The sequence below is a fragment of the Rhea pennata genome, chromosome 2 (assembly GCF_028389875.1).
Source record: "Rhea pennata isolate bPtePen1 chromosome 2, bPtePen1.pri, whole genome shotgun sequence".
NCBI classification, from domain to species: Eukaryota; Metazoa; Chordata; class Aves; order Rheiformes; family Rheidae; genus Rhea; species Rhea pennata.
The window spans coordinates 159,932,309-159,954,375 of NC_084664.1; the positions used below are offsets into that span (position 1 = coordinate 159,932,309).

A 22,067-nucleotide genomic window follows, 5' to 3' on the forward strand; every position below is an offset into this window, starting at 1 on the left:
AACTGTTTAGCATTTCTTCTATAATTAAATTTACTCATGGACTTAAAATAAATAGCCTGCATCCCAGTTCAGTCTCTATCCAAAACATCCTGCTTTCACTATTGCCAATCTACACATTAGGTATCTTTTTTCCTTAGGTTTTGTATCTAGTATCTTTATAATTGATGAGTCTGTCAGTCCTTTATGTCCCACGGTCTGCTATGACCACCTGCTCTTCTTCTAGGCTCCAAAAGCAGTAACAAAAATTAAGCACATATAGAAAGTCCCAAGATGTCAAAAGCAGAACTATTTTTCACGAATTTTTAATATATGAAAAATGAAAGTGTAAAACTTACTTTGGTATTGATGGTAAAGCTCTTTCACCTTCTGTGTGAAGAGGAAGAAAACAGGATTAAATTTTTTAATAAAGTTTCCAAATAGCCTTTTTCAATGTGCAATAGATACATGCATGAAATATTAATTATCACAATCTCTCAGGCAAACTATGTTGATTCAAAAGACTGTTCTAAACTTATGTCATGAGCAGCATATCAACACATCTTCTAATCAGTGATATAGATCTTCTGACAAAATCTTACCTAAGAAAAACGTACCCAAAATATATAAACCTCCTTCTTTATTCATAACAATTTAACTCTGATAGATCACCTGCACAAGGCATGACAGTATCTCACCTCGCTACTGGTGAATGTTTCTCCTTTATCTCCAATATGCGCTAAGTACTAACATAAATAAAATTACTTAAGTCAACTTGAACTTCTGACAAGACATCTAATATAAATCATTCACTCATGTAACATATTATACCAATTTCACATCTGATTTACACTGTAAAATAGTAATGCTTAATAGCCAGAGACGAATTTAGCGTTTTGTAAACTATTTGCAAATCCTCTGCCAGTGTAACTGTCTTTGATAATGATATTGTGTATAAATGCTTGGATGTAAATAATTAAAATTGTTGTTTCTCCTGATGATGAGACGCTGATGATGAGCGTCCATGTGGGAGAGGATGATGGGGAAATTACTAAGCCTTTACTAAAGCCACTGACAAGTTTTGGTAAACTGAAATTAAGCAGTGAAGGAGAGAAATGGGCAACTAGAACAGACATATATCTCTAAGTCACAGGAGCACTGATGAAGCAACCTGAGAGCAAATGGAAAACTGCACTATATACTGTTTTCACAAATTCTTGTAAATTCCAGGGGCTTTTTTTCTCCTACATCTAAATTCCTGAAATTTCCAGAGCTTATAAAAGAAATCTCATCTTTGTGTGCTCTCGGACAGAGTGGAGAAATGCTCACTAATGACGTGATGGTGCTCTACATGGCAAAACACAGGATTTTGTTACACTTATTTTGTTACCCAAAGTTTTAGCGACATAGCTGTGCTCACCAACATAGGTTTGTTTTAAGTATATTTGCAATAAAGTTTCAAAGATGAAAGATGCTAATAGCACTGCCTGTTAGGTCATTAACATCCATTTTCAGTTTCCTACAACATTGCTGTACTTTTACCAAGCAGGTCAATGGTTTCGATGCTGAATTTCTGCCCTGGGCTGGCTGGCTTATTTTTAGGAAGAGTTCAGACCTTACAGTATTAAAGAAAAGGAAAATCCATATATTTTATTTTTGGAAATTGCCTGAGCCTCTATGATTTGAAGCACTGTAATTTGATAAGAGGTGCTGCTTGTACCAGAATGTTTCCTTTTATCATCTCAATGAAAGTTTGCCTAATTTTGATCAAGCTATCAATTTTTCTTTTGGGGGGGGGGGGGGGCAGGCTGAACCATTGCAATGCAGGCATGCTCAGCAGAGCACTAACGCAGCCTTGCAACTACACTGAAAGCATTTCCTCTTCAGTGAGGATGCCCAAGCCTCTAACGGTGGCCAAGCTGCACCTAGCAGCGTTCTCCATGAACCAGCATTTTCCAGCTCCTACCAGCTCCTGGGTGACAAACTGAACATGCACCACGTAGCTAAAGCATATGCTCCTTAATCCCCTTAAAGCTTTCACACATGAAAAAGCGCACATGCACCATGCCCACAAAGCAACCGAGTGTGCTCTCCGCTGACCAAAGTGTACGTGCAAGTAACTGAACATGCTCCATCTCTTCAAGCTATTAAGCAGACCTCCACATGCTCCCTGCCTACGGGGCAAACACACATGCTCCAAAATCGGCCCAGGGCCACAAAGACACATTTTTCCTAGTGTGTTTGGACACTGGAATCCTCTCCCCACCCCCCAAAAAAAAGACTGAAGGAAAAAGACAGGCAATTGTACTTAAAAGTGTAGAGCAGAAAGAAGTTCAACTTAACTGTACAAAGGATAAGAGAGGGGCACCTCAAGGTCACACTGGGGATTCAAAAGGAAGATACAGCAAGGAAGGCAAATGTAAGGAAAAACTGCAATTTGGGAGATAACCGTGAGTAGCTAGGCAAGGTAACTAGAACAAGGACCTGAAACTGGGGGACAGACAAAGGACAGCAAGATGATACAAGAAGCAGGAGGAAGGCAAGAAAGGTACCATGAAATGTGAGCAGAACCAAGACCTTTTGGGAAAGAAATCAAAGGCAAAGATCCTGCAAGGCGGCACAGTGCGACAAGCATGAGATCAGAAGCTTGAAGATGCCTAGCACTAAAAAGATGAGTAGGGGGAAGAGAGGAGAACCCAAAAGAGAGAGATCAGCTGGGGCAGATTCAAGCTGGATGGAGCCAAAGGCATCAAGCTTGGAGAAGAAGGCACAGAAGTTTTGCCTGCTACCGTGCAAGCCTCTGTGGGGTTGTGAATAAGACTCAAGAACTTTAGGTCTCACCTGAGCTCTATCCCAGCAGTAATTATTGTGAAAGTGTCCTGCGTGCTAGTCCATATTCCAGTATCTTTCCTAGATTTGGCAGTGGATTACTGGTTCAGAAGGTGCTGAAGAATCAAGTGTGTGTCACCGATAAAAAATACTTGCTGCCTGTTACTTTTAAAGGCTTAAGAAATGATACACCTGTACAAACCTCTATGTCAGAAGAATGCTACTAAATTGCAAAGTTAAACTTCATTGTTTCCATATTTTTAAACCAAAATAGCTGGTGCTCTGTTAGTAACCAGCTATTCCAAATATTTTTCCCTGTTGTTCACTACGTAGCTCCATGACACACTAAATACACATTATTAAACTTGCTGAGTATCAAAAAGGACCTCTCGAAGAGAGAGGAAGACAGGATCTAATTTTCCAGGGCAGGATTAAATTGCCCTAACCATGAGATCTCCCACTCTGTTCCTGCGAGTCTCTGCTTCACTTACTGAACAACATCTCTTTTACTAAAAAATACTGATTTCATCTTAAAGTGGGCCCATTCCATGCATTTTATGAGATAAGGAGAATGTGAATAGAAGTGGTTTTGAGAAATAAGTGGAGCAGTGATAAATAGCTAATGAGTAATAACATACATGATGCAAGATGGAACCGAAACTAAGTAAGCATTTCCCAAATTTTCAGTTTCTTGTGGTTTGGTTAACATTCTCTTATTGCACCTATTTGTGTTTCATTTTGCTCAAATTTTGAAAAGTTGACTTATTTTCAACTGTAGCCACACAAGGCAAGGATGGAAAAAGCAGACCACAGCTGACACCAGGAAGAATCAGTAGTTGTGGGAATGGATAAGCAATAAATGATCACAGACTGAGGGCTCCATACCTGAGAAGGTTTCTGCTGGTCTTGGAACAAAGGAGCATGGTGGAAGCAGAAAAAGGCAGCATGCACAGGGAGGGAAAAAAGATTTGTAGAGTGTGATAGAGGCACAAGGATTTGAGGGTGGCTGGAAAGCAGTGCAAGGAAACGATGGACAGGGACAGAGAAAAGAGAGACTCCAGGTCAAGTTAAATGAAAGTTTAATTTTCAGATGTTAAAAAAAGAGGGGGGGCAAAACTTAAGGTTTCAATATAATTAAAATCACGTAACTCCTGATCATTCCCTATCAGGAATGGCTGCGAGAGCTCGGCCTGTTTAGCCTGGGGAAGAGAAGACTTACTGGGGAACTTATCAATGTGTATAAGTACCTGAAGGGAGGGTGTCAGGAGCACGGGGACAAACTCTTTTCAGTTGTCCCACATGACAGGACAAGAGGCAATGGGCAGAAACTGAAGCACAGGAAGTTCTGCCTGACCGTGAGGGGGAATTTCTTCCCTGTGAGAGTGACGGAGCCCTGGCACAGGTTGCCCAGAGAGGTTGTGGAGTCTCCTTCTCTGGAGATCTTCAAGGCCCGCCTGGATGCAACCCTGTCTAACATGCTGTAGGTGACTTCCAACCTTTCTGATTCTGTGATTCTATGATCTCCATTTTTGCCGTCCCTTAACAGACACAAAGGGCGTAATTGATTTTATTTTACCTTTCGTGATAAAAATTTGAAGGAAAAGAGCCTGGCTTCAATGGGTCTAACAAGAGCTGTCAAAACTGGGCTCCTTTTCCTTGCAATGCTCCCGTTTGCAAACTCCAAATAACAGTGACATCCAAGAGTACTTGTAAACTGCCAGAAGCAGCAGAGCGATGCACTTCCACGCAGCGAACAGCGCTGGCCCTTACCCGCCGGGCTGCCGCGGCGCGAGAGCGGCGGCAGCAGCCTGCTCTGCCCGGCGAAAGGTAGGAGCACCCCGCACCGCTCCTGAGCAGCGATCTGACTCCTGCAAGAATTAGCATTGCCCAGCTGCCAGGACCACATCCACCTTACTGCTGTCAGAGCTATGCCCCAGGAACAGGGGAAATGCGAGAAAAGTAAGCATATATATACACCTATATATATTTATATGTTTTTATATAGAGATAGAAATATATATGTATTTCTTTTAATGTATGTGTATATATAAAACCCAGTGAAAAACAGATATAAATCAATCACTTCAGGTAGTATCTCCCAAGGTGGTACTCAGCCATTTGCAGCTTATATACCAAGTAAAATGAGAACTGTTCATCAGTCCTTTTGTAGTTACAAAGTCAAAATATATTCCTAACTACATCCACGTAAAAGCACATGCTGTTCTTTCTAGATCACATTCTACCCAGTTGTCCACTGAGTTAAAAAAAAAATGGCTATGCGTGACTGAGGACACGCGAGAAGAGCTCTCACGTATTTTGATTTACCACAATGTAAACTGTGTTCCCATCTGACTGAAATAATTTGGAAAGCAAATACTGTAAGAAGGTGCCTGTCAAAGTGACAGTCACGGAAGAGGCTGGAAATTAAGGAGAACACGGTGATTTTTGTACAGATTTTGACTGGGAGTCGATTCTTTGCTTGCGCAGGAATAGCACAGAGGAAAGCAGAGCAGGGCTTGGCAGAGAAACGGAAATCCAGGCGCCTGGAGCGCAGTGCAGCGCTGGAAGCCTGCAGATTAGGTGAACAGAGATAAGGCTCGATGATGAAGGCTTTTATGGCCCTGTGGTTGCTATTGAGAGAGGTAGAAATGCAATAATCACCCAGAAAGAAAACAGCAATGGCACTTTGGGTAGTTAAGAGCATTTATGTGAAAAGCAAGCCATTCTAGTAACTGAGGAACAAGCTGATTGAGCACTGGCAAGGCAGACTAAACAGACCAAATCTCTGAAGTACCACCTACACAGAAGTGGCAGGAATTGGCCATAGCCAACACGTGTGCCTCTGAAGAGAGGGCAGAGGATGACAGCGTCACAGTGATGCAACTCTCCATCAACCTAGGATGACTGAGAGGTAGGGAGAGGTGAAATGCTAGGATATAGGGAAGTTAAAAGCTCAATTTCAGCTACTTAAGTTCAAGTCGGCAAACTGTCGATCTGAATCGCTGTGGGCTACTGGAATAAAGCTTGGAGAGAAAACAAAGAGAGCGGCAACAAACCTCAAACCATCATTTTTCACAAGAGGAAAGGAATGGTGATTATTTTTCAAAATGAGAGCAGGCATAAAAGATAATCACTTGAAGGTACAGACCAGACCAGCGAAATGAAAAATCTGGGGCTGCGGTGCCAATTTAATTTTAAAGGAGCAGTAAGCTAGCCTTATCACTGATGCTAGCTTATCCTTTTTTTGGTGTTGAGCTTTGGTGCCAACGGTCCAGCCCCACTGAGCAGCGCACTAGTTTGGCTAGCAGAGTGGAATTTGTGTAGCAGAGGCAAGATTTGCTGTTACATGGAGATAAGGTTGCACGACTAATGCTAAAGCTAAAAGTTAGCGGTACATGTTAGAGTCAGAAATAAGAAACAGAAATGTTCAGATTTCAGAATAATTTAAGCAATTATTAAGTGCTATCAAAATGCCTAACACCCTAAAGTCACATTGCTTCGTTACTGAACGACCAATTTTTGTTGTTTTTTTTTTGTTAACAGAAGGGTACAAGCAGATTTCAGAGCCATGCACAAGCAGGATGCTAATTATGGACCTGTGAAAGACCCAAACCACGTCAGTATTACCCATCCGGAACAACACACTGGGAACACCACAAATTGGAACACAAATTGGAAAAAAAAGTGGGACAAAAAAGCAAAAACATGGCTAAAAGGGGACTTCAGATTGTAGAGCTTCCACTTCATATCACAACCAATAAACTGTCCACTTTTGTACTTATGTTTAACAGAATTCTTTTGTGCAAACGGGAAGAGTAGCCAACACAGCTAATTTTCCAGTATTGAATAAAGTGTTCAGCTGAGTAATCCAACTCATCAACGATGGTATCAGTGCTTTAGCATCTTTCTGGGATGATGCATGCACTATCTCTTGTACTACAAATGCGAAAGAAGGGAATAGTTTATCCCTTGTTTTAGGAGCCAAAAATGCTGCATTCATTCCACAAGTGAAGATGAATAAAGGGCAGAAATTTCCAGTTTTAAGCAGCTTTGCTTCAGTATTTTTCAATAATTTAAGTCTTGCTGAAAGTTGAAATTTTTCTAACAAAATCTAATTACAATTCTCTCTTTAAAGCTAGCTGTATCCACGCCCTAGTCTCACTGCTACCGAATTGTGGCCTGCTGCAAAAACAACTGATCAGCTCCACAAAATACTTGCTTTACTTTAATTCTGTTTCATGAGAAACATTCATCAGCCATCTACCACAGATTACAAGATAAAAAAGGAGATGTTTTACATATCTGAGAGGAAGATGGAATTTTTCAAAAATTATCAATTGTTAAAATCTTATCCAAATTCATTCTGACTGATGTCGCTGAATTACCACTCAGATACTGGGAATCACTTTTCAAGGTAACGTTGCTTTGTTAGGAGAGTCTTTAATTACAATTTTCTTACTTCTGCTAGTTAAGTTTAAAAATAGCATAAAAGCACTGACTCCTGGAAAAAGGTCTGAATTACCGTCATAAAAAATTTTCTATGGAACAGCATTTATTATCTGCCTCTACAAAAACACCTTCAGTTTCCTCCAAGAAAGACGGCAGTCTCCAAGCGAGGATTTTGCTCCTACCTTGAGTCTTCTATTCCAGTTTCAAACACTCTATCAGCAGATAGCAACTAATGACCTAGCAGAGGGTAGCAGGTACCAAATGATGTGTTTCCTCCCGGACGAATCCTCTCCTTACCTTTCTGTGGCCTGATAATAAAAGACTGTGTGGCTCCGTTCACCAGGCGGCAATATCCGTCTATCAGGTCAGCCATGTTCTCTGCAATGGTTAAGGATGGTGCTGTCACTGTCAGAGGCTAAAGAAGGGGAAAAACAAGGCACCAACAAAGAGGTATTATTGTAGCTGCAAACGCGGAGCAGAACAGCTGCATCACTGCATCAGAACTTCACCCACATTTGCAAACAGTAAACAGAAGCAGATGGATAAGTGAAGAGCTATCAGATTGTAAAACATTATTTGCACTTTGCTGGCACCACAACCTGCAAGGTGCCATTCCCATACACCGCAACATCCCTAGTATTTTGGAAGTGGTCTGCCAGTCCTAATCTGCTTTCTTTACCTTCTGTTTAGCAAATTTAAATAATGAGGTCAGAAAGCAAAGCTGATAAAACCTTCAACGCAAATGTAAGATTGATCTGGGCTCATCAACTGGTTTCCTGGTCAAACTTTCAGCCAACAACGGTTTACTAAAATCGCTATAATTTTTGTGGCCACTATCATGACAATTCTGTAAAAGCTGCTTATTCCCTAAAACAGGTGATATCCAGGTGATAGCTTTCTTTCTGCGTTTTCCACACTTTCATAGCAATTCATTCTGTGCCCTCAAAAGTAATCTCTTCAACTTAAAAACAGTTTAACATTAAAAAGAGTTGGAGAGTGGAGAAGCGGGGAAGCGGAAGAGAGACAGTCATACAGGCAAACTATTTACGTTAATAGTATCAACACTCATCCTCCCCTGCACATGTTTGCCAAATTACCCTCTATCCTTTTCTGTCGCAGAGACTGTTTTCCAGCAAATAAAAGCTAATTCTATTTCCAACTCTGTCCCCATGTAATATTCCCTATTTTCTTCTTTCACAAAAGTGAAGCTCCTCAGTATCCACTTCAGTTTAAAGCATCATATACATGCTATTACTAGAAAGTTGCACTTAAGAGCTAATATTTCTTAATTAAACTTCTCTAATAAAAATTAGAGTATACAAGAATCAAACGAGCTACAAATCTATTTTAAATATGAAAATATCTGACTAGCATAATGATTATGACTACTCATAATCATCTTTCATTCTCCCTTAAATAACAAGAAAAGTGGAATAACTATACAGAATGCTTGGAACCCAAAATACGCTTAAATATAATTCACCGGCTGTATTATAGAAGAAGCTACAGAGTTTAGCAATAACTAAAGTCTTTGGCCATGGCAGTATCCTCATATAGTCAGGCAGTTCCATGCTCAAAAATGCTTATAACTGGATTAGGCAAGATGCTTGATAAAAAGGAAATTAGAGGAAAAGCTATTAGATGTTTCTGCCATACCGTTTATTCTCTGTATGGCTTCAGGCTATCTCTATGTACAAAAAACTTCACAGCAGTGAGAAAAAAATAGAAAAAAAACAAAGATTAATTTCTGGAGGCTTCAATCTCTGGTAAAGGTAGGTATACTTATACAGTTGTTGGCTAAAAACGGTGATAAATATTCTTCTTATATGTATAAATGTAAGACATACTTCTAGAATAATACATTTATCATAACTACACTAACAGTAGAAAAATCCAGAGTGAAGTTGCAGACAAGAACATAAGTATAATATACAGAATATCTTCATTAAGACGATGCTAATTCCATTTTTTAGGAAAATCAAGGTAAATAGGTTTATCACAACTATCAATACTGTACCTCAGGTGCACCTGCTATCTTGAGCTGTAACATTCCTTTTCTGTCCTTGTCTTCACTATTTGAATACTGAATAGTCTGCACTTGATTAAAATCCGCTAGGTGAGTCGGCTGCAGAAAGGCAATGGAAAAAGTGGAGAAAATTCAAAATTATAGCAAAATAGTTTGACTTTACTCCTAAAGTTGCAAAAATATAGGCAGACTTTGATCTCCAACTCACACTGTAGAGAGTCTGTTCCTTTGTCTCCTTCTACAATTTCTTTGGGATTTGGGTAACAGCATTTGCAAGTATTTGCAAAATTAAACCAAGCACCAAGTGTGCCTTCAGAGGTCACTGTTGAGTAACACTAAGCACACGCTAAGTACGCAGCAGAAACAACCTCTTTGGGGTCAAGATAGAAAACTCAACAGGTCAATCACATGGTATCTGCACTCAGAATACTTCTATAACCTCCAGACTGCTTTAAAAGGCATATTCTTAGCTGACTACATATTCCTGATCTCCAGATTTCTTCACTACCTATGAATTAGTTTCAACAAAAGCTGGAAATATTGCTCAACTTGAATCATGGCTGTAAAGCTCCCAAATGTTTTGTTATTAGCAGAATTGGTCTTAACAGACTTCCTGAACATGTCCATGGTTAAAAGAAAGTTGTAATGCAGTCAATAGCAGGCAAAAGTACAAGGTTGTTAGGAGAATAATGTAAAGTGCATTATGAACCAGCAATGGCTGTATGGCCAGTGCTAAACACTAATTGATTAAACAAGTTATTTATTTAAATAGTATCCCTCAGGCAAGCCAGGATAATTTAGAGTAACTTGCATGTTTCACTGTTAAAATCAGGCACCACTAATACTTTGGTTCCTTACGTGAGTGCTTCAATGGGTACAAAAGCTGGAAAATTCAGTACTGAGGCTGACACTGTCTCTCCACTTAACCCCGTCGTGTTTACTCCCATCCCACATCACGAGTTAATGCCCGAATAAGCTTTTTACTCTGAATTTCCTGGCTGTTCTGAGTTTAACTCAAGGATTAGCCCTTCCATCCCCTTTGTGTAAAGTTCAATTCACAACAGGCCACGGCAGACTTGATAGCTTGTTAAGGCTCTAACTGAGAGAGGAAACCAGGAGTAGGCTTACATTAGCGCCCTTGTCCGTAAGGTAACTGATTCCTTCTTCCGGGCCGATTGCCAGCTCCACCGATATAATCCAGCTCGACTTCAGGATTGAAGGAGGAAGACGGTGCAGAATTTCAATAGTAAGAGAAGAAAACGTCATGGAACACTGTCCTCTAATGTTATCATTACAGTCTTTAGTAATTAACCTCTAGAAGCTTCTAAATTCTTCAAACATTTAAAAATTTATTAAGATCAAGTAATTCAATAAGCAGCAAAACTACTGAGGTCTGGTTTCTTGGAGATGTGTGGTACTAGAGTGAGTTTCAATGTATTTTATCTTGGGTCCACATGGGAAGTGAGTTCCTACGTTTCCTCTTTTCTCCCCGTGGATGTCCACATTCATGTTTTAGTATCTACTCGAGTGTCTATTTTCACGGAGTTTGTAGATTCAAGGCCCGCTGCCAAATCGTTTTGAAATTGGTGGAGATTAAAAGGTACGAGAGGAGGATTTATAGACAGATAGAAGCACAGCAGTCTCATTTCCGTGGAAACCAGGTTTTAACACCAATACAAATAGCTACTAAAGCACAATCCCTACTCTACTAATGAACGTTCCTTTTTCTGACACTCATCTGAGAATACTGGGAATATAATCAATCAGTCAATATATTGTGTTGTTAATGGAATCCAAGGGCTCTTCTCAAAATCAAAGCATGAACTAAGCAGGCAATTAACCGCAGGACTAAGCAAAGCCTATCAGACTGCTAACGTACAGCACGTATGCTGCTGCCCCCATCCCGTACTTACACCGAGAGCACACTTGAAGCATTCCTTGTCAAATCTGTACACCGGAGAGAGGATCTCAAAGAACTTCAAAATACTTTCTTCTCTATTGAGGTTGGCAAATTGTCGAAATGTTTGCTGGATTAATTTTCGTAGTGTTTTGGCCTGTGTATTAAGAAGTTTAAAGATGAATTATTTTCATTCTATGTATATTAGAAGTATCAGTGACTGTGTATCTTAACAACAGTTTCTTTAATGAAACACAGCAGAGAGCTCTCAAGGAAAAAAAAAAAAAGCTTTGCAACATGGACAACAAACTACTGCCTTCAAACCTCTGCTTGACAACAAATTTTTTTCTGCTATACATTACAGCAGGAATACCTGGGAAACAGTTTCAGTTAAACTGCAACATAAGTCAACATGCTAACTTTTGCAGAAATTGTTTTTTCTAAATTCTCCATTTCTCCTACTTTCTTAATTGTCTACCAATAGAAAAAACACTGCAACCAGCAACCTGTACCTTCATACTAGGTCTTAATTTTGTTTGTCATCATACATTATCCTCTTATGCGGTAAGATTAATCCTCAGCTGCAGCTGTGTCTCATGCTCTGTGAGCAAATATCACAGATTATCTGTAACATACTGAACTCTCAGAGTTCGAGAAGATGCAAAATACCTGCCGTATAAATAAATGAAATTAAAATAGTGAATTCAAATCAACTGAAAGCAAACATTTAAATATAGAAGTTGCATATGTTAATTATACTGCTTATCATTTTATTAATTGTTTCCAGGACGGAAACAACTACTAAGCAGAGCAGCCCAGGTTGTCCTACCAACAGCCCCCACATGTGGGGCAGTGGGACAGAGACTGGGCCAGCCCCAGATTACACATGCTTCGGGCAAAACCGAGCGAGGCATCAAGGATCTCTCGTAAACACCCTGTGCCTAGGTGCCAGGATTCATCCAGACGCTGCCAGCAAAAGCGCAGTAGCTCCTCTGCTGTGTCCTAATCAAGAGCATATGTGTGCTGTGCATCGAGCCAACTGATTCACTGTCTTTCACCACTATTTACATCATGTAACGCCAAAATGCCAAAGCCGCATGCACAGCTGTTCTTTCTCCCCTTTGCCAAAGCTTGAGTTGCATCTAATGCAGCTTGATGGGGTGTAAAAAAAATAAGTACCCTCTTTCTCATGCATTTGCCAACTAAGAATGACAGAAGGTAAAAAACAGGTTTATTTTTGCAGTATGTCAAGGTTAGGACAGGAAAGATCATTACTCCTCTAAAAAAAACATACCTCACTTCCCTACTGTACCAGCCTTAAAGCACCTCGTCCTTCCAGGACGCCTACGACAGCCCCCGGCACTACGCAAACCGACATAAACCTCCTCTTCCGTCGTTCGTGCTTGCCCTCTGTTTATGCATTCATTTTTAGTAACCCTTCAAAGTACATTAAGGGCTCAAATTAGCCAGGAACTTCAGGAATGAGCATTCAGAGAAGGGTCCGACTCTAACAGCAGCGATGCAGCGGTACTGCACGTTCACCTACTGCACGATCAGCTCTGGACCGCTCCTGCCCGGAGCAGATGAAAAACAAGCTGAAAAAAATCTCGGTTGAGTGCACAAGGTTGACGTTAAATTACTCACTAAAAAAACTTGCCATGTGCATCCTTTGCCCGCCAGCTAAACACCATCATCCTTCACAGAGCAAGAGAGTCACTTAATTACTTGAGCCAATCCTGGATTATGTTTAATAAGTCCTTCATTTTCACTGAAAAGCAGCAGCATTTTCCTTTCCTGTATTTTTTTTCTTTTGATATCTCCAGCTCTTTTTATTACTATAGGCTTCAGCTCAGCTTGACTTTCTGGTAATTCTTGCTACTTCTCCTATTCGGTTTCCTGATTTCTAAAGAGCGGCTTTCTCTGTTTCGAGGTAGCTGTTGTTTGTCTAGGTGAGGAGCCCTTCACCACAATTTGCGCATCTGGCAGAGCAGAACAGGCCTAGATAATTCCTTAAATTAAAATGAACAGCAATTACCATATTCACTCATCTCTGTTAGTTTTTTTAAAGAAGTATTTTGAAACAAAACCCCCTTCAAGAGAGACCTTTTCTATTTACCCTTCCATTCAAATCACAACGATTAACTCTCCGCATGTAACTTAAACTCTCTTCCTAAATCCTCCACAGAACTGTCCTTGCTTACCAAAATCAGCTCTAAAATACAAATTTATGATATTTTACTTCCATATGAACAGCAGAGACTTTACTATGATTTTAATATCAAGATCACTACAGTTGTAAAACTACTTAGTGACAACTCTTAACCCCTTCTTCCTAGTATGTTGAGAAAAATCTGCATTTTTTTTTTACTCAGGGAACGTACAGACTTCAGTGGAAGCAAGACCCGATTAAAATTTGTAATCTAACCACGACTAACACGAGTGGAAACTGCTAGAAATCTTCCTTGAGTGACAGCTGCATACAGTTGTGAGCAAGGAAAGCAGAATTCGGTTTATCGAGTTGTCACTAAAAGTATGCCGTTTTCTTCACCTTAGTTCTTTCTTTCCAGGTTGCACGTCTGTTGTTTAACTGGGGGATCTGTATCTTACCAATTTGTTAGATTGTTTTGGAATTTTTTTCATTGGGACAGAACTGCGCTGCAATTCACTTACAGCGAAATCAGTCGTGCGCTTTTCAGCTGTGTGAAGGACATTTTTTTTCAGTAGTACACAACTAACTGGAATTATAATTACCTTTACTGAATCTAGCAAACTCTTCGGAAAAAAACGTCTTAAGCCAACATCTTTCCTGCAACAGAAACACACACATCATTAACGAAAAGTGGGAGGTATGATGCTGCTGTTCTTCAGGGTGTTTTCTTTTAGCGAATGCATCCAATACAATTATGATTTCCGTAGTAAAGTCCACGATGAGCTCAGATTTGCAAACACAGTACCATTAAAACGCTGACCTTAGCTAGTCCACAGCAAATGTGCTATGGCACTATCTTCTAATCTAAAGGATACTGCATTTACAGCAGGTATCTACTGTGTAACGTAGATACATGGGGGGGGACTTTACATGTTGGCTTGGGCACAGAGAAGTCCTGAGAAGAAAAACTGTTAATTGTGCATGTTTCATTAATTTGAAGAAAACTGAAAAAACAAAATTCTTACTCATGCAGTCATCCGAGAAAGGAACAATATAAAAACTGTAAATTCTAATAAACACCTGTTATTAGAGCGGATTACAAAGCACAGTGTAAGGGGGGGATCTCACGGTATCACCTCAAAGCAATGCCGACCGCCGCTTTACCCTTTGCAGTACGACAGTGAACATTTTGGAGCGATCTCCACCATCGCTTTTCTTCATATTTACAACCTAACTTTTGAATTCCCAGCTTCTATCGAAAGCAACCTCACTTCTTGCATCCACAAGGCAGGATCCTAATCCTGTCTGCAAGCCCCACTCCTGCAAGCTGCATCACATCAAGCTCACAATTTCACGTTTCAAAACAGGGTTGCCAGCCCCAGTTTGAAAACCAAAGCCACACAGTTTAAACATTTTCTTGGCTGAAACATGCTTCACCTAGCTTCTGTGTGACAAATATCTGTACCACTGCAACTGATGTTAGTTTTAAGAAAGAAAGCAGATGGCAGCAAAGCTGCCAGAGGCGTTAGCGCAGGAGAAGCTCGCTGTACAGCCAGGTATATCAAATATTGCATGAGCACAAACTAGATGCATAGCTGTTAGCATAAAGTCTCCATAAGATAGAGGAAAAATTGTAAGAAAAAAATTAAATAAGAAAATTATTTTTATTGTTGCCTTGTCGGAGGCGTTACCGACAATTTTTTTTTGTTTGGTCAAGAGGTTACGTCCTTTTCTACTGCCAAAACAAGTATGAAAGAAAGAAAACTTTCCATTACTGCATGCTTTGCACATAAACAGAAATAAAACTGGAATTGAAACATTCAACAAAGAACGAAAAGCTGTTAGCCAACGTGATAAATGCAGTATATATTCACTGCTACCAAAGGCATAAAAGAAAAAGCAACATTAAATTCAATCTAATAATAATAATAATAAAACATGCTATTTTTAAAACTCTTTAAAAAACAGTAGTATACAATTTCACAAAACATACTAAAAACACCCTCAACCACGAGAAGCAGGGTGCTCACGCACAGCAGTGAACACTGGCATATGTGCAATGACAGTAAGCTGAAAAAGATTATAAAACTTCCGTAACTGTTAAGCCCTTTGATGCGTTTCTTCTCAAATGCAAATTCTACGCGGTTTATCATCCCACGTAGTTAAAGAAATCTAACAGGCTATTACCATTTAAATAACCCGCAAAGACACTTCGACAAGGACTGCGTGAGCTCAACGCTAAGCATTTGAGAAAGGCAGAGTGCTTTCAAAACCGAGCAGCGAACCCACCGGGAACCCTGGCGCAGACCACAACGAACGACGGCTCTTAACCGCGTTCGTCGAGACACGGCGTTTCCTACTTTTACGTTCGGCAGCGTGCGACGCGGGCTTAGCCGCGCGACCCCGCAAACTCCTCCTTTTCCAGCCTCAGATGCGTCGCATGGGTAAAAAATGGCCAGCTCAGGAAAAAGACAAACTCGGTGCTCCAGATTAAGGACTTGGACACCTATTTTCTGATTGCCAGTAATTAGCAGCTAGATCTTGGTTCACAAAGCTAAAAGCTTTATATTTACCTTAATCTATTCCATCCTACTCATATTTATATGTAAAATTTTATATTTTTCACGTATGAACTTCCATAGGATTAATAAAATACCAACTACAGAGAGATGATACAGCTTGTTATATAATGATTAAGCAGCTTTAGGCAACATTCACCCTTATTTCTACTTTTTATCTCAAAGTTGTATCAAAAAAAGTAGCATTAGGATAGCTTAATAGATTTAATATGCTTTTCCAATCCTGTGGATGCAGCTGCTTCTTCATATAGCTCCCATTTTTGTACTTGTAATTATCCTTGCTCTATGCTAAAAGGCTTCATATTCATTACGAAAAATATCTCCTTTCATTGTCTGAAGACCCAACTATTAAAGGCTACTTAGTAGCTTAATTCTAGCCACCCTTTCCCATCCAGATTTGGTTTTATATGAAAATCTGATCAAAGATGAATATACATCAGACAGACAAAGACAGGCGAGAAGCAATCACGCCAAGTGCAAAAAAGTGCTTTCTACAATTGCACTCAGCTGGTTAAGTGTCTCACGATGTAACTACGCTACCCAAAAAGACAAGCAGGAAAAGACACAAAAAGCCTCACTAGAAAAAGAAATGTGACTTGTTCAAGAAACCCCCTGCAGGCTGTTAAGGTGGTAAAATCAAATGAGCGCGTTTTGGGGATTACTAGCACTTTTTGCAGGCTCTTACTAGCCTGTAATTATCTACAGCTAGTTTGAGGTGCTTTTATCCTTTGCCTCTCCCAGCAGAATCCCATAAAAATATATTTTGCTTCTCAAAAAACCAAACCAAAACAAAACAAACTCAAACCCCAGAACAAACAGCAAACCTTGAAATGCACAATTCTACTTGTCCAGTTCTGCATGGCACTAAGTTGTTACATTTTGCACATTATAGTTTTGCTTCTTTTTGTCCTTGTCTTTCACAGCAGCAATTCATTTCCTACCTGCCAAAACAGATGCTGCTTGGAAAATGTCTGTATTGTGAACAAGTCATTGTTAAACTGGGAGCAACCCCCCCTCGGAGTCCTAAAGACTCTCTTATCCACTAAAATTCTTAATTAACATTTCGTGTCATCTGCTATGAACCTTGTTTCACCTCAAAGTTTTCAAAATTATTAACCTAATTACAAATGCTTCTACTTCAAAGGTTGACCAGTAAGTGACTGAAGTCTTCTTTCTTTCCGAAGTTCTGGATGAAATACATGTAAATTGTAACCTCGCCTTTTCTTGTTTGCATTATTTTCATTTGTTTTAAGGCACCTTCTAAATCCAAGGTGAATCACCAACAGGTCGTCATTAATCTCACAACCTCTCTGCTTTTAAAGGGGATGACACGACATGAGAATTTCAGGCCACTCTCCTTTCATATCCTTTTTATATTGCCCTTTTCTCTCTGTTCACTCTGCTCATTTTTATTATCCCTTTCTCATTTACTTATGTGCATTCTTAACCAGGAATTTTGTGCAGCTACGGGAGCACTACATAAAATCCACGTTGTTCTTCTAAATTAACTGATTAAGTGTTGAAGTCAATGTTACTTTCCATTTAAAAAGGTGCAAGAAAATTAGGTTTTTAACCCTAAAAGTTGTCTCTGTCATGTTCAGTCTGGAATATCTCCCACTAAAGACAGATTCCAACCACACAAAAGTCCAGGCAAAATCCAAAGGGCAGTACATGAGCTGCATCCTCCTCCAAAATATTAAAATAAAATGGACAAATTTGGTAGGCTCAGAGGCTGCTTTTCAAAGTTTATGACTAACCAGTTTTGCCCAGAATAACCCAGAAGAGGCAATGTTAGAGCTAAGAATGGCATGAACTGTCTACATTAAATGCTGTAGAATAATGTCCTTTTAAAGGCTGCTCAAGTAGCATATTGCATCTGCAGCAACGATTCTGAAGATACGGAAACTTCCTAGGGGAGCACTGGAAGGGTGAAAACTTTGTAGCCTTTTAAGTAGGTGATTGCCAAAATTCAATGTTACTCATCAAAATTATGTGGTTTTCCTCAAAAGTGCTTATAAATTTATTCATCCTTTACAATGATCTGGTATTGTACCTCCAAACTACTCCAATTTCCACCTCCAAGTTAGTATACTTGTTTTATTTTACAAAAAAAGGGGGAAAAAAAGATCAAGAGTTTACTGCTATACCAACCCTTTCTCCTAGTTTTGCATTACACTGTACAGTGTATTTTCAGAAAGATAATTAGCAGCGAAGCACAACTCCCTGGAATATGTGTAGACACTCTGCTCCACTAAATTAACACAAGTAAAACCAATCTTCAATCTGCAAAACTTCTCAAGTACTTTGGACTGCCTGGATTAAAGCCATCTAATATACAACATGATAAAGCAGCCAAAATAGTTTCAGTATAAGGACGCTTCTTGAACTTCTTGAAACTTGTGGTACATACATACCTAATAAATGGGTTAATTGCAAGATAACAATTCAGTAAAACCACATATTTAACAAATAAAGGAAAAATGATACCATAAACATTTCAAGTAACTTAAACTTTACCACAGATTAGTCACAACTGATGAATGAAATGATGCACAGAACATAATTTAGAAACAAAATCACCTTAAAACTTGATTTGATGATCCCATAAGCACGAGCAAAATTGAAAAAAATCACAGTAATAATCCTCATCAGCAACATTTAACTGCAACCTTATTTCCCTTGGCCAGAGTTAAACAGGCTTTCTCTACCTTTATACTTTGAAAGGTTTCCTTATCCTTTTCTTATTTAAAATATACTTGGAAGATCTCATTTAAAATATACTTGGAAGATCTCAACAGGCTTCAAGAAATACAAGATGGCAACAGAAACTTTCTTTTATTGAGCCAAATTTAACATTCCTGGTAAAGAAACAGTTCAAACCTCAAGCTAGAGTGCAATACTTACTCTAACACTTCATAGTTGGACTTCTTTTCTAATGCATTGCCTCTCATCTCTCCGTAGGATCTCCTGAAGTCAGGAAAAACAGTTGAAAGCAACAATTATTGGATGTTCCAACCTAACATTACAGCATTAATATATTCAAATCTTTCAACGACTTACTGTTAGAAACCATGTGCAGAATGAATTCAGTTATATATTACAACGTTATTATCCTACCTCGACAGACTAGATTTTTAGTTCACAACACGACTCTGGACACGAGACAAAGCCCGATACCGATCGTGCGCTCCCAGGACCGCTTTTCCCAGCAGAAACCACTGCGAGAAGCGGTTCAACCTGCCGTTCAGCAGCCCCTTCCTACCTCCAACCCCCCGTCCCTCCTCTGCGCCAGCACTAGTGTTTGTGCGGGCGAACAGCGAGCGCCAGAGGAAGGGGCAGCGACGAGCAACAACACAAGTTTTAATGTTTTAATCCAAACCTCCGTAAATTAGCAAAACCAAAACGGGCACTGCAAGGGCTGTGATGAGAGCTCTCGCAAGGACCCCTTAACCCGACAAACTTATCTTTACTTTCCAGCTGTCTATACAGCTGACAAGAATGCTGAAAAAGTTAAAAAGGCAAAAACATTTTTTGATGCTTTACCTTTCCTGAACCATTTGTTCATTTACCCGTTTAGTGAAAAAAACTTTTTAAAATAGCACATGAAAAACTGAGGAAATGCAGACAGAAGATGTAGCAGCATTTATCTTTAATTACATTCTTCAGCTGCAGCATATAGAGATGCACAACGACAAGACTGTTTGCTCACACCTTAGATTTATTTTCCTTTTACTACACTTCACTGTACTTTACAGGGCTTTGAATTATTCAAATGAAAAATTCACCAAAAAGGCAGTATCAAGAGGCAGTTAATAACAATTTTAACACTAATTTTAATTTAAAAATCACTAGAAACTGCTTGCAATATAATCAGGTTCTCTTCACACTACTTTATAGCAAAAAGGTTTTTTAGGGTACTATTCAGCTATACTGATTAAAAATCTATGAACTAAAGAGTTTCAAAATTAAAGTATAAATTCAGTCAGAAAAACATTGAATAATAAATGAAATTATCATCTTACCGGATTTCAAGGCAACCTAGTTTCAAAGCAATTTCCTGGTCCACTTGATCTGCTATTTCTAACATATAGTCATTTTTCACCTACAGCAAAAGAAGCAGGTTTGCATCACAGAAAGGTCAGGTCAGTGTTGTTTTAAAGCAAAATATCAAGCAACTTTGGAAGAAATATGTCTTTCTCTGGGTTTAATTTTTGTGGGGAGGGGTAACTAATTACAGTGCAAGAAGAGAAAGAAGTATAGTTCTGCATATCTCCATAAACGAGCTGCGTTTTTGCGAGAAACCCATTGCAGCTGCAGTGAACTTGGTACCATCTTCCTCACCTGTGTCAGCTTTGCTGTGTTTTACTAAATCGGAAATCCGTGTGTTGCTACGTTCGCTGGCGCCACAGCCTTCCTCCCCCTGCAATGCAGCAGCTGCATCCAGCCCTGCGCTGCAAAGCGGCAAATCCCTGAGACTTTCCTACTCAGACACTGCATGAAAAATTTTAATTTGTTCCTGAAAGACGTGGAGGAAGAAATACAATAAACTCTGCAAGGGTGAGAATGTGAATTATTGCAACAGCTGCAACTTCAGGAAAAAGTTTCTTGCATTTGGACTTACCGGGTACTCAGTATTTTGAGAAAACAGTTTTCAATCTTTCTCACTTCAACTCTAAACAAACACTAATTACAGAGACAGAAGTCAAAGACTGAAACAACTGTCTGTCAGCACCACGTAGTCTGGAATTTATACATGCATATAGAAATAAATAGTCAATTTGTACTCCCCGTGACAGCACAAATTAAGAAAGTTATATACAAATTATTAAAAAACTAAGCATTAATATATTTTTTCTCTTCATAAAGCTTACTGTTTAAAAATTACTATGTCATGTGAAACAGCGATGGTGTATACACCAGAGACAGCAGTCAGCTATACGATCACGGGTATTATGCGTATCTACAACACATCTACCTCCCAGCTGCCTGGTTATGAGTTGCAGCAGACGCATGGACGCATGCAGGTCACCTGCAGGCCTCAGCAAGGAGGGCACTGCAGAGACCTTTGCTGGGCGGCTCTGGTGTCCTACTCTTCAGCATCAGGTGCAAAACGGTGTCTAATGCTGTGCGGTCATGGAAGAGCTCGTCCGGTTGAGCCATCAGTGACAGAGCGAGCTTTATTGCTCCATTTTTTGATTCACCAGAATCACAGAGTGGTTGAGGTTGGATGGGACATTGGACATCATCTAGTCCAACCTCCCCGCTCAGCAGGGTCACCTAGACCATATTAGACAGGGTTGCATCCAGGCGGGCCTTGAAGATCTCCAGCGAAGGAGACTCCACAACCTCTCTGGGCAACCTGTGCCAGTGCTCTGACCTGGGATGCTGCTTGCCTTTACTGTAAGCCTGTGTACGCCTGGAGGGAGCGCGGATGGATTTATGCTTTTATTGCCCCAGAAGTAAGCTAGCCAAGTAAAGCCGTTGCAAGGCCTTCAGGCATTTCCAAGAAGTCTGCAAATGCAGCAGTCAGGGCATTTCTCGCCAGCCTGTGCCACTAAGTACCACTTCCCAACACAGGAAGACGTTGCCCAAGAAGGGCGCTACTTGGTGTCTCTGGCAAAAGGACAAGCAAGGCAGAGCTGAGAGCGACTTCGGATCTCAGCTAGCACCCCTCTAAAGCGATCCTTCGTTCCGATGTAGAATTGCGCCTGTTAGCAAAGCTGTAGTACTTCCCTAAAAGAAAATATTCCATAACCAGGGTTTTGTTAGCTTTAAGCCAAAGTGCCATGTGATGCGTTTGTAAATCGGACAATATAACAATTAACACCCCCCCCCCCCAAATTATGACTTTTCTGTTCACCAGGAGGGATATGAATTCTGTCTTGCTCTACAACTGTCATGCCCAAGGTCCACAGCATTTAATTCTGGAACAAAATTTCCAGCTCCCCATGTTATTACCATCAAAACCCCCTGCACTACCCGTAGATGATGAATGACAGCACTGAAGCCCTTGACTGCAAATTTATACGGGGATATGACTCATATAGGGGATATATGGTAAGAAACAACCTGAAGATGTGAATTCTAAGTGAATTCAGTTCCTACACAGATGCCTGTAATCCAAAAGTGAACCAAGATAGAAAGAACCATAACCACTTTATT

The 22,067-nt window shown here is 39.9% G+C and overlaps 1 protein-coding gene across 18 annotated transcripts in view; it reads right to left on the reverse strand.

The window, feature by feature from the left end:
* PTK2 (protein tyrosine kinase 2) overlaps positions 1-22,067 on the reverse strand; it is a 187,424-nt gene that overhangs the window by 51,727 nt on the left and 113,630 nt on the right. For all 18 annotated transcript variants that reach the window (XM_062570687.1, XM_062570686.1, XM_062570682.1 and 15 more), the window contains 8 exons: positions 19,928-20,007; positions 18,810-18,872; positions 13,929-13,983; positions 11,194-11,334; positions 10,409-10,486; positions 9,272-9,379; positions 7,552-7,669; positions 336-366 (listed from right to left, as the gene is read on the reverse strand). In XM_062570687.1, coding sequence (XP_062426671.1) covers positions 336-366; positions 7,552-7,669; positions 9,272-9,379; positions 10,409-10,486; positions 11,194-11,334; positions 13,929-13,983; positions 18,810-18,872; positions 19,928-20,007 — 674 coding nt within the window. The remainder of the gene's footprint in view (positions 1-335; positions 367-7,551; positions 7,670-9,271; positions 9,380-10,408; positions 10,487-11,193; positions 11,335-13,928; positions 13,984-18,809; positions 18,873-19,927; positions 20,008-22,067) is intronic.